Below are 13,501 nucleotides of genomic sequence, written 5' to 3'. Positions count from 1 at the left end.
TTGCGTATTTCAGTTAATCCTATACTGCGGGACTACAGATGCAGTGGTAAGCAGTTAGCTCTTAGAAAAAGGCCACAAACCTGCCCTACGGCTTCTTCGAATCCTAAATTCTGCAAAAAGCTGGGGCAGGACCCAGCCAGGACAGGGTGTTGGCTGCTGACGAGGCTCCGGCTCAGCCTGTGCTCCCACCCCATCGCCCGGCGGGGGAAGGAGACCTCCACTGCCCCACCATACCCCCTAGGCCAAACCCCTGTGGTTCTCATCGCTGTGCTGCTGGAAGCTAAATCCAGCTTTCTCCAAGCTCAGAAACGTGCGGTTCTTAATGGCATGGATTAATTACAGGGGTTCTCAAGGGCTTAGAGACAACGAGCGAGCCCCTGGACAGGGAAAATAAAATAAATAAAAGTTATATATGGGCACAGGAGGCCTGTTTTAACAGATCCACTTTTAAGACAAAAAAAAAAGTGAAGGACAATTTACTTTATACAACCCGCTGCCTTTCTGGTTTAATCCATTTATTTGAAGTGCTACTCAGAAAACTTCCCACTAATCTCTCTGGTGTTTTATAAATTGCTGTTGGTTGTCTTCAGCAATACACATTGGTCTCTCTTCTGGGAGTTCTTGAGCTTTATGAAATCAGCTGAATGACTCTCTCCATCATTATTGGAAGGATTTCATAGGTCATGCAGACAATGTTAGCAGCTCACTACATTTTACAAAGTGCATAATTTTGAGATTGCGCTGAAGGTGTACAGCACAGTGTGTAATTATTTGCCAGTTTGACCAGAGCTTTTGAGTATTTAGCTCACATCCCCACTCCAAACAGGGATTACCCAACCGCAGGATAGCAACAGCAATACAGACTTGCTACTGCTACATGCAAGGAGATACTAGCAGGCTTTGCTTCTGCTGCAAATGAACGCTACCCCTCAACAGTTTTATTTAACAGATTTAACTGTCTGTTAGGGGTAATATATGTACATACACACAAGAAAGTCATCCCACTTATACCACCAACTAAGGTGACACACTATTCCCAAATAGCAAAGGTACCATCAAGTCAACGGAGCTGCAGTTCTTCCCTATGCTTTTCTTGCAAAGTGGCAAAGTGCTACATCTTACAGATACTTCATAATTGTTTAAAGTGCAGGAAAATTCAGTATCATGACCGTGTTCTACAATGAAGCACCACCTGCCTTATCGTACAATATTTAATACTCAGATTGTAATTAACAACTAAATCTAAATTATAGTCATTGAAAAAGAAGGGATAAAGCTTCATGACAACTCATAAACAACCAGGACTTCCCTACCTAAATGTCTATTTATTTTAGGGGAACAAAAACACATAAAAAAGCCTCTACATTCCAGAAATCCTTATTTGACCCCACTCCACTGTAATTACAGGTAACAATTCAAGCTGTATTCAATGAGATTTTGTTAAAATATTCATATATATTTAAACCAAGTTAACGATTACAATCAGGGAAAATGAACTGGAGCTTCTGCATCACCTTTGGACTTGCAAAACCACGTCTTCTCATAATTTGATAAATAAGGTGAGAGATCACTTAGTATATTTTACAAATAACAAAATTAAAAGAATTCATCTTGGATGCAATTTAGCTGCCTGCTTTGCCAAAGTTCACTACCAGGAAAATAATTTTTTTTTCTGATTTAAATGAAGCCACAGAACCACAGGATGGTTGAGGTTGGAAGGGATTTACAGAGACCATGAGGTCCAACCCCCCCGCTCAAGCAGCACCACCTAGAACTGGTTGCTCAGGACCATGTCCAGACAGCTTTTGAGTATCTCCAAAACCTCTCTGGGTAAGCTGTGCCATTGCTCAGCCACCCTCACAGGGAAAAGTGTTTCCTGATGTTCAGGGGGAAACTCCTGTGCTTCCGTTTGTGCCCATTGCCTCTTGTCCTGTCACTGGGCACCACTGCAAAGCGCCTGGCTCTGTCTTCTTTGCACCGTCCCTTCAGGTATTTATATACATTAATAAGATTCCCCCTGAGCCTTCTCTTCTCTAAGCTAAACAGTCCCTGCTCTCTCAGCCTTTCCTCATAGGCGTGATACTCCAGACCCTTCTTCATCCTCATGGGCCTTCACTGGACCCTCTCCAGTCTCTTGGACTGGGGAGTCCACAACAGGAGCCAGTAGTCCAGATGGGGTCTCACTATTATTGAGTAGAGAGAAAGGATCACCTCCTTCAACTGGCCTGGCAACACTCCTCTTCTGCAAAGCTGCTTTCCAGCTGGGTGGCTCCCAGCATATACTGGTGCCTGGGGCTTTTCCTCCCCAGGTGCAGGGCTTTGCACTTCTCCCTGCTGAAGCTCATGAGGTTCCTGTCTGCCCATTTCTCTCTTCAGCCAGTTTTCAATGCACCTCACTGTCTGCTCATCCAACCTCTACTTTATCAGCTTCTCTATGAGGATGTTATGTCAAAAGCCTTACTGAAGTGAATGTAGACAAGATCCATTGCCCTCCCCTCAGCTATCAAGCCAGTCATTTCATAGTAGAAGGTTATGAGGTTGGTCAAGCATAAACTTCCCCTTTTTAATAGCCAAGACTTACTGATAATGACTGTGTCATGCACTCGTAGTAAACCACAGTAAGTCTTAGCAGTTATTTTGGATCTACAGCTGTTAAGGTTGGAAATCGCTTTACTGGCCATACAGAGAAAAGGGGAAAAAGAAAAAACCCCTCTGATTAATGGTATTTCCTTCCTCTCATCTTAAATATCAACATAAAAGAAATGTGCGAAACATCAAGGTGGCAGTTTTCAGTCGATCTACCAGATTAATAGAGGGGAGAAAACTGAGCAACTACTTCAGGGAAAAAGGCTGAGCAAAGAAGAATGAAGAGCTACATGGTCTGGTAGGCTCCTGCTCCCAAATACTATACTGAAACATCCTCGCTTGCATTAGTGCACTTTGCCACACTTCTAAATTACCAGATTTTTCAAGAGGGCTCTAAATCTCTCGATTCATGAGTTCTCTCTGGTTTGCCCTTGTGAAAAAACACAGTATTACAATATTATGAGTATTCTGTTTGAGCAGTCCACGCACAATAAAATCTACTGGACAATCACCCAAGCTGACATTAATGAACAGGTATCTTTGGGCTTCTAGGAAAGCAGAGCTAACAGGTAAATATTTAAATACGTCAGAATCTACATATCTACAGAAACTAAATATGTCAGTATCTAAATACATTGGAGTCCATCTTAAAGACACCTGCAAGCTTATAAAGATGATTAGAAGCTGGGATATTTTTTTTATTATTATAAACGCCATTATCTAGATGAATTAGGATTTTGGTACTATGACTTTTAAAAGCTTCTATAGCTTACTGTTTTTAAACAAATAATGTTAATAGTAAATTTGAAATCCAGTTATTTTATCGAATAGAAGGCACTAGGTCTACATGCAGCATAGTCTGAATATTAAAAGCTATCCTTTCAATGTGAACCAGCATCTTATGCCCTTGAGATTAAGCACTGAATACTGAGGCAGATGGAAACTGCAGAGAGGAGCATAAAAAGTTACAGATGTGCATAGACTAAGAAGTGCAGCTGCATGTGTAATATCACAAGGCAAACGGGTCTCAGAGATAAATTCTGCATTTACATCTTCCACTGACTTTATCATATGGAAATATCTGAGTGATCTGACAGGTCTCTTGAATCAACTCCAGTGAGTAAAATTAGCTTCTGTTCTCACTAGAATACTTTCTACATAAAAATGGACACTGCTGACTAACAGCTATCGCTTTGTAGCATTTAACTACAGGAATGTCAGGTACTTTTTTTAATAGATTATTTGCGGTGTGCAAGTTCAACAGTGCTGAAGGAAATTCCACCTCTTAACAGAATTAATAGACACTGTTAGACAATACAGTAGTCTATTAGGAACATAGGAAAAGAGAAGGAAATTGCCTGTGTCATTGCCTACTATTATAATTCTTTATTCTTAGTTGGAAAATGCTCAATTCCACCTTAAAAGTGGAACACTGTCCCTTAGCCTTCAGGTACTTTTTCTTTATGAATATACCAGAGATGCAATTATGCTCTTTTTTCAGGCTTTGTCATCCCTCACTGAGCAAGATAAATTTCTTAAACCCCCTGTTTTATGATAGAATTAACCAAGAAAAAGACAGATTAAGAGCAGCAAGTTGCTGCAGCTTTTCCTGCAATCTCACTTGCCTTAAGCAGAATCCACCAGACTCGTTCCAGATGAAAACTCCTTAGCAAGTTATAAAATGACACTCACAATTCCCTACTGCTACCAAAATATTTTGCTTCATGTATCTAGAATGCCATTTCCCTTCCTCACAGCTGCATAGCACCGTGGGTTATTGCTGTCATTCTGTGCAAGCGAGTCACAGAGTGGCTTTCTCCTTAGCTGTCATGCCCTACAAATGAGTCACTAGTTTACCGTGAAACTTCTTAGCTCGTAAATCCATCCCCACTACTCAAGTCCTCCCAGTCACCCATATTTTACTGTAATCCTGTGCAATGATAAGGCTTCCCCACTTTCCATCAAAAGCAAGTGTCATTAGCATGCTCCAACTTTCCGAGGCAGAACTACTGAAATTTTTAACAAGGTCTTCTATCTTATCAAAGGCAGACACTAATTTAGTCTGACATATGCTACCTCTCATAAATCCATTTACATATATTCCACTTTTCCATTTGCCTCCCTGCCTTTGATTCTTTTTAGTTTTTTTCTATTGCTTTGCTATAGGGAAAAAAAAAAAAGATATTAATAATTTTCAAGCTGCCAGAACCACCTCTTCTCTACTTTCTGAAAAACAGCTACTGCATTTGCTCTTCTGCAGTTTAAGACCATCTCTATATTGACAGCGTTCTGTTTGTTTTGAAATGTTTGCTACAAGACTTTCTAAAACACAACCTCTTTCACCCAGTCCCCTACAAACCTGAGCACTAGGAACCTCTAGGTTTCGTGTTCATTTCACTGTAAGAATTTCCACTTTAAGAGTTTCCACCTGTACACATTTGTTTCACTCTTAGTCCTGATTCCATGTTCAACATGACCAACAGCACCAAAAATGAAGCCAAAATATTAATATAAACTGGGGGTGATAGCTCTAATCGTAACCTCACACTCACCGCGTAACACCCAACTTCTTTTCTTGTTTCATTTTTTATGGATAAATATCTTTTTACTACTTGGATTATTTTCCTTCACAAGGTCAAACTCAGCTTGACTTCTGGCAAAATCTTATTCGCACTTTAAGACTTCTGAACTCTATGACAGTCTTCATTTTTTAAACAGCCACTTTTGCCACTCCTTGCAAGTTCTTGGCTAGCTTCTGATATTCTCTTTGGCTGGCTTTTCTTCTGATTAGGTCTGCAATTATTTTGCTCATGTGTTCTGCTTTTTCTTGGGATGCAAATCCTACGCACTTTTTCTAATTCTGAATCTAAGAGGTTCCACAAACCCTACTGTCAGCTCCCTTAGCTCTTTGGTTCAACTAATTTCAAACCATTTCCCTACAGTTTCTCAGTCTGTGTTTTTGAAATTCAAAACCTTTATTTGGAAACTCCTTTTAATCTAAACCGCATAAACCTCTGATGCCAATTATTCAATACAAACTAGGTTTCTACAAACAGCTCTTCTAGAATGTCCTCAATGCTTATAAAATCCAGTTTAAAGCAACATTATTTCTTCTTAGTTCAATAACTGCATGTGAAAATTGTATCCAGGAATAACCGGCCCCTAGAATTAATAGTGAAATTATGACCTATACAAGAGTTAAAGTCTACACAGCATACCGTGGCAGGAAAATAACTTTATCCTATCTATCTACTGTATTCCAATAATTCCATGCATACTGAATACAAGAAAACTCTGAAATTACTGTGGGTGAAAGACTTATCCAGGGAAAGTATACAATTCCAACTCAATAATACACTTCACGTATGAGACAACCATGTACAACAGACTTGCCTTTTAATAACCAAAATAGCAACTTGTTCTGGAATGCTTTATCTCTTCACTGCTGTTCTTTATCTAAGAGCATCCAGTCTTTGAATCTTTAATATTTACTCCTCGTTCCTTTCCATGACAAATATATATAAAAGGTTCTGCCTTTCACAATCCGACCTTTCCTAACAAATGTAACTGAAATAAAAGACCAGGTCCCAGAAATGCTCTATATGTCCTACCACCAGAAGAAAGAGCATGGTTTTACATTGTTAACTTTTACAAATAATCAAACTTAGCATCACAATCCTTGCAGTACAACACATTTTACTACTGAAGTCGTAGAATCTCCCATACTTCACAATACCTGAAAAAAGCGTAAGGTCATTTTATGTAGCAGAATACAGTAATTTCAGAAGGAAGCTACACATCACCTACACATGTAAGGTTTCTTAATTAACCCATTCAGAAGTGGATTAATTTCTCAGATTCTGTAAACATTTTAAATCTAATATACCCTCAGGATCTTTCTGCAAGTTCCATCTTCCATGTATGCCTTCAACAAGTGTCCTAACACCCACTGGGACTACTTCGTTTATAGAATCATAGGCTCAATGAGGTTGGAAGCGAGATCTGGAAGTCATCTAAATCCAACTCCATACTCACTTAAGTAAAACACAAATAGAAGTGTTAGCAAGTTTGGAGCCAGGGACTGTACAGTGCTTGTGGATAGGTATCCTTCACTTATGACTTCTATAATCCAAAATAGTTCAATATTTTAATGGGTAAAAACTATACTAAATATTCAATCAGGCAAAAAAATACTCTCCTTTTCAACACTAAAACTCGAAAATGTTTCCGGCATACTTTATTTTGATGCTTACCAGACAAAGAATAATATTTTAGAGAATAAAAATTTCCAAAGTAATTACAGGTTCAGATTGTTTCAGATTCTTTCTTCGCCACTATTTACATTCCTGAATACACTTTAGTGAGAGAAATGAGGAATAACTAAAAGAAAGACTTGCTCCTTGAACTGATTTTTAATAAAAAAATCCCCATATAGTTCATAAGAAATTTGAAAACAACTGCTAAATATAAATGTCATTAATATTTTGCACTAAACTACAGTCACAGCACTTCTTGTAAAACCTCTTCAAACTCTCAGAGAGAGAGAGAGAGAGAGAGAAGCAAAAGATTCCAATTCCTGAAGACCATATAAACACAACACAATCTGGAAAAGTGAAATGCTGTAGGGTACATGATTCAGTCATGCTGCACAACAAAAGCGAGGAAGAACATACAAGGTACGGGCACTAGCGATCATAATCCCTTTGTATGGAATTAGCTGAAGCATGGAAGAGCCATTTGCTGTATCTCTTCCACTCCTGTTACCCTCTCTTCCACATACCCTAAAACTCAAGATAGGTCCCTTCACTACCACTGCACCCTAAGGAAGCTTTACAGAACCCTGAAAACTCCAGCAACAGCTTGAGCTGCTGTCTGCCATACAGTCTGATCCCATATTACCCAACCCTCTCCAACCCTTAGCCAGGCAGGGCCAAGCCAGCAGAGCAGAAAGGCACAAAAGGAGGCTCAGCAGGAGATACCAATTGCTGCTAACAGCTTTAAATGGTTTAACACGTACCTGGTGCCAGAAATAGGAAAGATGCAGCCATCAGCTATGAAGATACCAGACATTCTGGACTTGGAGAGAGGACAAGAGGTAAACATTATTATTCCACCCTAATTCTATCCAGGATTGAGGAAGCATGGCTCAAAAGGGACTATGATTTGGACAATCATAGCATCTCCATTTGCTAGAGTGTGGAAAGCCATGAGCTAATGAATTTTGCACTACTGGAAAACCTTGCCCAATTAGCCCGCAATGTTTGGGAAGCAGCATAAAACCCAACCCTGCAAAATTCAATAAATCACAGAATATCTGCTTTTTTTGTGTAGAAGTATATCCCTGGCAAAACCAGGGTATTTTTTCTTCCCCTCGTCTCACTCACTTAACTTTTTCACCTCTTACACTTGCCTTGGAGAGTTTCAGTTCTATCCCTGAGCAGAAACACAATACCTCAACACAAGAACCTGCCAGTGCTGATGAAGGCCTCCATATCGCTGTCTAAACATATCAACTGCTCTATCAACGTGCACATCCCTTGGTTAGCAACACACTCATGCCCGCTCTCAGCACCAATTCTTGGGCCCTTTTAGACTATTTTTTATTGAATGGTGCCAAGCTGACTTAAGGTCCCACAGACGTGCACAACTGCTCATGTCAGTGATGCCACACTACAAACCCCTAGAAACTCTTCAAGCCTGCAATGGGCCCTGGGCAGCCACCTATTCCTAAAGGGACTTTCAACAAGAGACAAGAACAGCAAACATATCCCATAATGCTAGAGCAGAGTAAATGGCCCATGGAGCATAGGATTTGTGATAGCGAAATTACAGACTGTAACAGAGCAGAACTGCCTGCACCCATTGACTCGAATCCTTCTCTTTATAGTGACTTTCTCAATAACTGGGTTTTTTCCTGCTTGGGAGATGAGCAGAATTCAATCTTTATCAGTTTGATGAGTAAGATTTTATTTATTCATACTTCTGCCTATACGTCATTACTTCTCATAGTCCACAGCACTTCCCCTAAAGGGAGAGGAAGGATCCCCCTAGGTGGTAATGGTAACTGAAATCTCTTTGCTCTTCAGTCTCAGCGCGCCTCCCATTTACTTCTTACACGCCTACCTGAAAAATCCCTTGGAAAAATAGTTCAAAGATGTTTATCCAAACTTGTTGAGACCTTCACGTAACAACTTTATGGCAATAACTACCCTCTCATTTCACAGATTACACATTCAAATGCCAATTTCGTTAATTATTTCAGAGCTCACCTGCAGGAGGAGAGTGGAGGTAGGATACTGTGAAATCAGCACTAAACATCTAGAGCTTGGGTTGGATTTTTCACTCCACTATCTAGCAGAGTAGTTAAGTACAAATTGCTTCATCTTAATAAAGACAAATCTGTTTTCAACAGTTCAGAAAATATTCCTCCATTGCTTTTTATTTTCCTCTCAGTTATGCTGTGCATGAGAGGACGTTCAGAAAAATATTAGTGAAACCAGTTACACCCATTAACACACCATATTACCTAGAACAGACAAATTCTTAAATAGTTGCTGTCTATTCAACCAGCAAGCATCATCCCCATGTAAGGGGCAGGTGAAGCAAGTGATCGGGTAAATTTGCCCACTAGCACTGTGCAAAGGGACAGAACACGAGTCCCCTTTGCCCTCTGCACTGCTCATTGGTACCTGTGTGCTGGGCAGAAACCACTTGCTGGAGCTGGTTCACGACCTCCGAGCAGCGTGCCAAACTGGCAGTGCTGTCACAGGGGCAGCGCAGGAGCAAACAGACTCGATAGCCTCTGAGGACCCACCAGGAGATTCTCCAAGCTGCCCTTCCCGGGTCCCTGCCTGCAACGGCATGGCCGGGCAGTGACCCGATGCTGCTGGCAACCTGCCTGAGCTTACGCTGCTTGACGCTGCCGAGGGAATTACAGAGTGCTGCGGAGAAAAAGGAGGAAGGCTCCAGAAGCAGCTTTTCATTTTCCACAACTTTCGCTGCACTTCTTCCTCTTAGTGCAAGGCTTCCACATGGTCTCACTTCTGTTTCCCCACATGACTAAGAGACTGCATGCATTGAAGGCAGCCGGGACAAAACCCAATCGCACGGGCATCTCCCAAACCTCCCAATCTCTCCTACGCTGCTCTCTCTCAATGCAGCTTTTATTCTGTGTTCTTCCTCTCTACAACGAAGATGCTAAAATAATTAAAGCAACGATTCTTCTACTTTGGATAAGCTTGTTAAGAGTGCTTTACACTGAAAACCATGACAAATGTACTCTTTTATTATTTACACAAATGACTTTTAGAGCATTTTCCCGATGGATTGTTATTATTAGTTGATAATAGTAATCTGAAATGAACACAGCATGAAAATCTTAAGAAAAGAGAAATTTTATAACTAAATGAGAGAATACTCTTATAGCCCGATAGCATGATTCACAGATGACAGCAATATACTGAAATAATAATGTCACTGTTAGCTCCTTCAAAACAGAAACAGCAAAAAAATCCAACCATCTCAAGAATAAAATCAGTGTAATCACTTTCTGAATCCTTATCTGTTGGAACTATAACAAATATTATAAAACAAACCTCTGCACATAATTGGTAGATATTTGAGATGAGGACATCATCTTGTCTGTTAGTAGAGCCTGAGGGGGAAGGCAGTTGGGAGGACAACTTTCATAATTCTTTGGAATAACAGTTTTCTCTACTTCATCTCAAAAAAAAATTAAAGAAAACCAGCTAGTTTAATTATGGGAATAACCTAGAGGGAGCACAAACACTGTTAGAATTTTTGGTTCATGACGCAAGCCTGAATAAAATACTAACAAAACAAAACAAAAAAATCCATTATCTTGGCTCAGAATATTTTGTTTCAGTGTAAAAAATGGTCTTTTAGAAGCATGAAGAACACAAGGCTGCTCCCTTCCCTCCACCCCCCAATAAGCAGATGTGAAAGCCTGGTTGCTTCATTCAGATTAAAATGTCCTAATACAAATATACATCTTATTCTAACTTAAAGCACGGGTGGTGTGAAAACAGATTTTGTAAATCACATAACTTCAAGTTTGATAATGAAACTTACATTTGTTGATTTAATAATTTTCAGTACTAAACTCACACAATTAAAATACAGTCAATTACAGGTTGTTAATTTTAAAATGTTTAGATTTCAAGTACTCCACCATATATGCTGTTTCAAGAGCCATTTGAATTGTCCATTTGACACCATGTGCATGAAAAGCAACTCAGAAGTAAAATACTTTTACACTTTGAGACTCAGCAGTGAAAAGCTGGTACAACAAGACACGACTAGTTATTCCTTCCAGAACTGAAAATACTTGAAACACCACTCTCAGCTGTAATTTCAAGGTACTTTAAAAAGAAACAAAAAAAAAAGCTTTGCAAGAAATGCACCCTTCATTAGGTATTTCAGTGAACTGACTCTGGCCTTTCTGCAGCACTGAGATATATTAGATATACATATATTAATGTTTAATAAAGTTTTTTAAAAGTGAAGATGCTACTAGAAAAGATGATACTAATTCAGATGCAGAATATTAAGAGTCCTCTACTACCAAAACAGAATCACATTGTATTTCATGACACAGTGTTTAAATACAGGAACTTTAAAGAACATTTGATGACAGCTGAAGAAAAGCCACCCGATCTAAAGAAGCTGTGGTTTCAAATGAAAAAAAAAGCAGCACAAAGGGCACCAAATACCCACTTCTACATTTCACCACACGATTACAGCTCAGTCATAAGTCAAAACATGCATGTTAAAATTCTCAAAACTTCACAAACCCAGCTGTCATTCTCAATTTCTGCTAGCTTAGTCAGCCATCAAGTAGTCTAGGAAATGACACAAGCTCATCAGAACTCAGCTTCCTTAATTTGTTTAAGATTATGCTCGCTGGCTGACTGCAATAAAAATGTGTATCAAAAGACCCTCTGCAATCTTTTCAGAGCTGAGATCAGCTGTCAAAATCTACTTCAAATAAAGTTGCATTTGAAAACTAACCAAACCACAGAAAAAGACCACAGAAACTTTACCTTAATTGGAGCTCGGCTAAACTGTATTTTTCTGTTGGCTGGGATTTCATCTTCATCTGGCAATCCATTAATTTCAGAATATTCCATATCAGGTTCATAACAGTTATTTTCATCACTGTCATCCTGATCATCCTGTTCTGTACCTGTCTCTCCCCAGTCAGAATTATATCTCGATCGTACCCGATACACATTGTAGTCAGAGTGCATGTACACGTGGGAACTCTGAAAATTATTCACATCTTCATGCACTTCTTTTTCACTCGCCTCATCATAATGGGATTCAGTAGCATCTGAAACAGCATCTGTGGCAAAAGCACCACCTGAAGCTGCATTTCTTGGTACTTCTGCAGATTCGGGTCTATCAAAGATACCCTCTGCATACTCTGACCGCTCCTTTTGTTGCGACAAAACTTCCGCCTCTGTTTTTGACTTACTCCTAGTACAGCTGTCCACAGATCTTTCACTGTCAAGCACGTTGACCAAATCCTGTTGACTCGCTGCAGAGCTCTCAACAGAATCAGCACTTGCCTCTGTACTCTTCTTTATTTCTTCAGTTGTTCTTGACCCTGCCGAAGTGCCTGTGGACGTCTTCTGTCTCAGTGCTGAAGGCGTGCTGTTCTGCTGAGAGTTCTCAGTGGACACCAAGCCTGTAGTCTGTTTGGCTGGCGGAGACCACGTGCTGGTATCTTTCAAAGGGCTGAAACCCTCAAGGTTTGCAACTGGGGAGGAGATATTTGTGACAGGAGATGAGAGGTTTAGCGGATAGTGACCAGTTACTGAGTACTCTTCGTTGTTCTCCGACTTTTCTACAACGATTACGTTGTGTGAGTCAGTGTTTTCAAAAACTGCACTGAGCTGACTCACAGTTGGAGAGACGGTCTCTGTCCTTGGGCTAAGACTGTCCAGTGAATCAGTGCTGCCTCTGTGAGACTTAGAGCTGCACCATTCATCCGGAAGTTCATTGGAAACGACTTTCTCTTTCTTTGGAGAATAGCGATTGGAATGTCCTGTTTCATGAGCGTTTCGCTCAAACATCTTCCGAGTTTCAGTAAACTTGGAATAAGAAGGACCATCATGGATAGTATCAAATCTACTAATCCTTTCTGAGACGGATGATTCCAATTTTACAATTGAACCATCTGCTTTTTCCACAAATTCTTTGGGCCTAATTCGTCTTTGAGGTGATGGAGGGCCACCCTTCCCTCTCGTCTTAGGCATAACTCCAGCACTTTCAGTGGGCTCCATGCCCATCTGCATAAATAAATTCTTAATCCTATTGACATTTGAGCCATATTTCCTTCCCCTGCTCTGCGAGGCCTCTCCTTCCTCTTTCGTTTTTTGATCTCCATCCGATTTCGGTTTGTCAAAGGTGCTTTTCAGTGCCTGGAACTCAGTTCTGTAAGCATTCCTATGAGGAGAGGCACTTCGGAGGGTTGATCTTTCTCCTGAAGACTCCGTTTTCATCATGTTTACTCCAGGAGCGCAAAACCAGCTTACATAGTTTCTGTGGTACTGCTCTCAGGAGTCTGTTACAGCTGAGATTCTGCTTGAAGAGTGTTTTTCTCAGGCGGCACTGCCCTTCAGCAGGGCCATGTTTGGCAGAAGATCTGGAGGCAAGTATCTAAAAACACGCGGTCAATTCTGACAAAGCAGCACAACTGAGGACTGTCAAGAACAACGGCTGATTTAACCTGCAATAGAAAGGAAGGCTTTCTGAATCATGTCAGGTACTTGTATGTCTTTAAATCCAAGCCACAATTTCAATTTACCATTATTTGATGTGTTTACAAAAAAATAGTAAAAAAAATACAACCTAACACTGCACAGACACGTGAAAACTTGTCATTACAAAC

General features: G+C 40.2%; 1 protein-coding gene across 3 annotated transcripts in view; it reads right to left on the bottom strand.

Moving 5' to 3' along the window:
- Positions 1-13,115, bottom strand: part of PPP1R9A (protein phosphatase 1 regulatory subunit 9A) — a gene marked incomplete at its 5' end in the record, with an annotated part of 141,115 nt that extends 128,000 nt beyond the window's left edge. For all 3 annotated transcript variants that reach the window (XM_082480012.1, XM_082480014.1, XM_082480013.1), the window contains one exon: positions 11,649-13,115. In XM_082480012.1, the coding sequence (XP_082336138.1) occupies positions 11,649-13,115 (1,467 nt within the window). The remainder of the gene's footprint in view (positions 1-11,648) is intronic.
- Between the last annotated feature and the right edge of the window lie 386 nt (positions 13,116-13,501).

The sequence above is a fragment of the Vanellus vanellus genome (assembly GCF_965231255.1).
Source record: "Vanellus vanellus genome assembly, chromosome: 2".
Taxonomy (NCBI): Eukaryota; Metazoa; Chordata; class Aves; order Charadriiformes; family Charadriidae; genus Vanellus; species Vanellus vanellus.
Note: the sequence above shows the minus strand (reverse complement) of the source record. Positions and strands in the feature narration are given on the sequence as shown.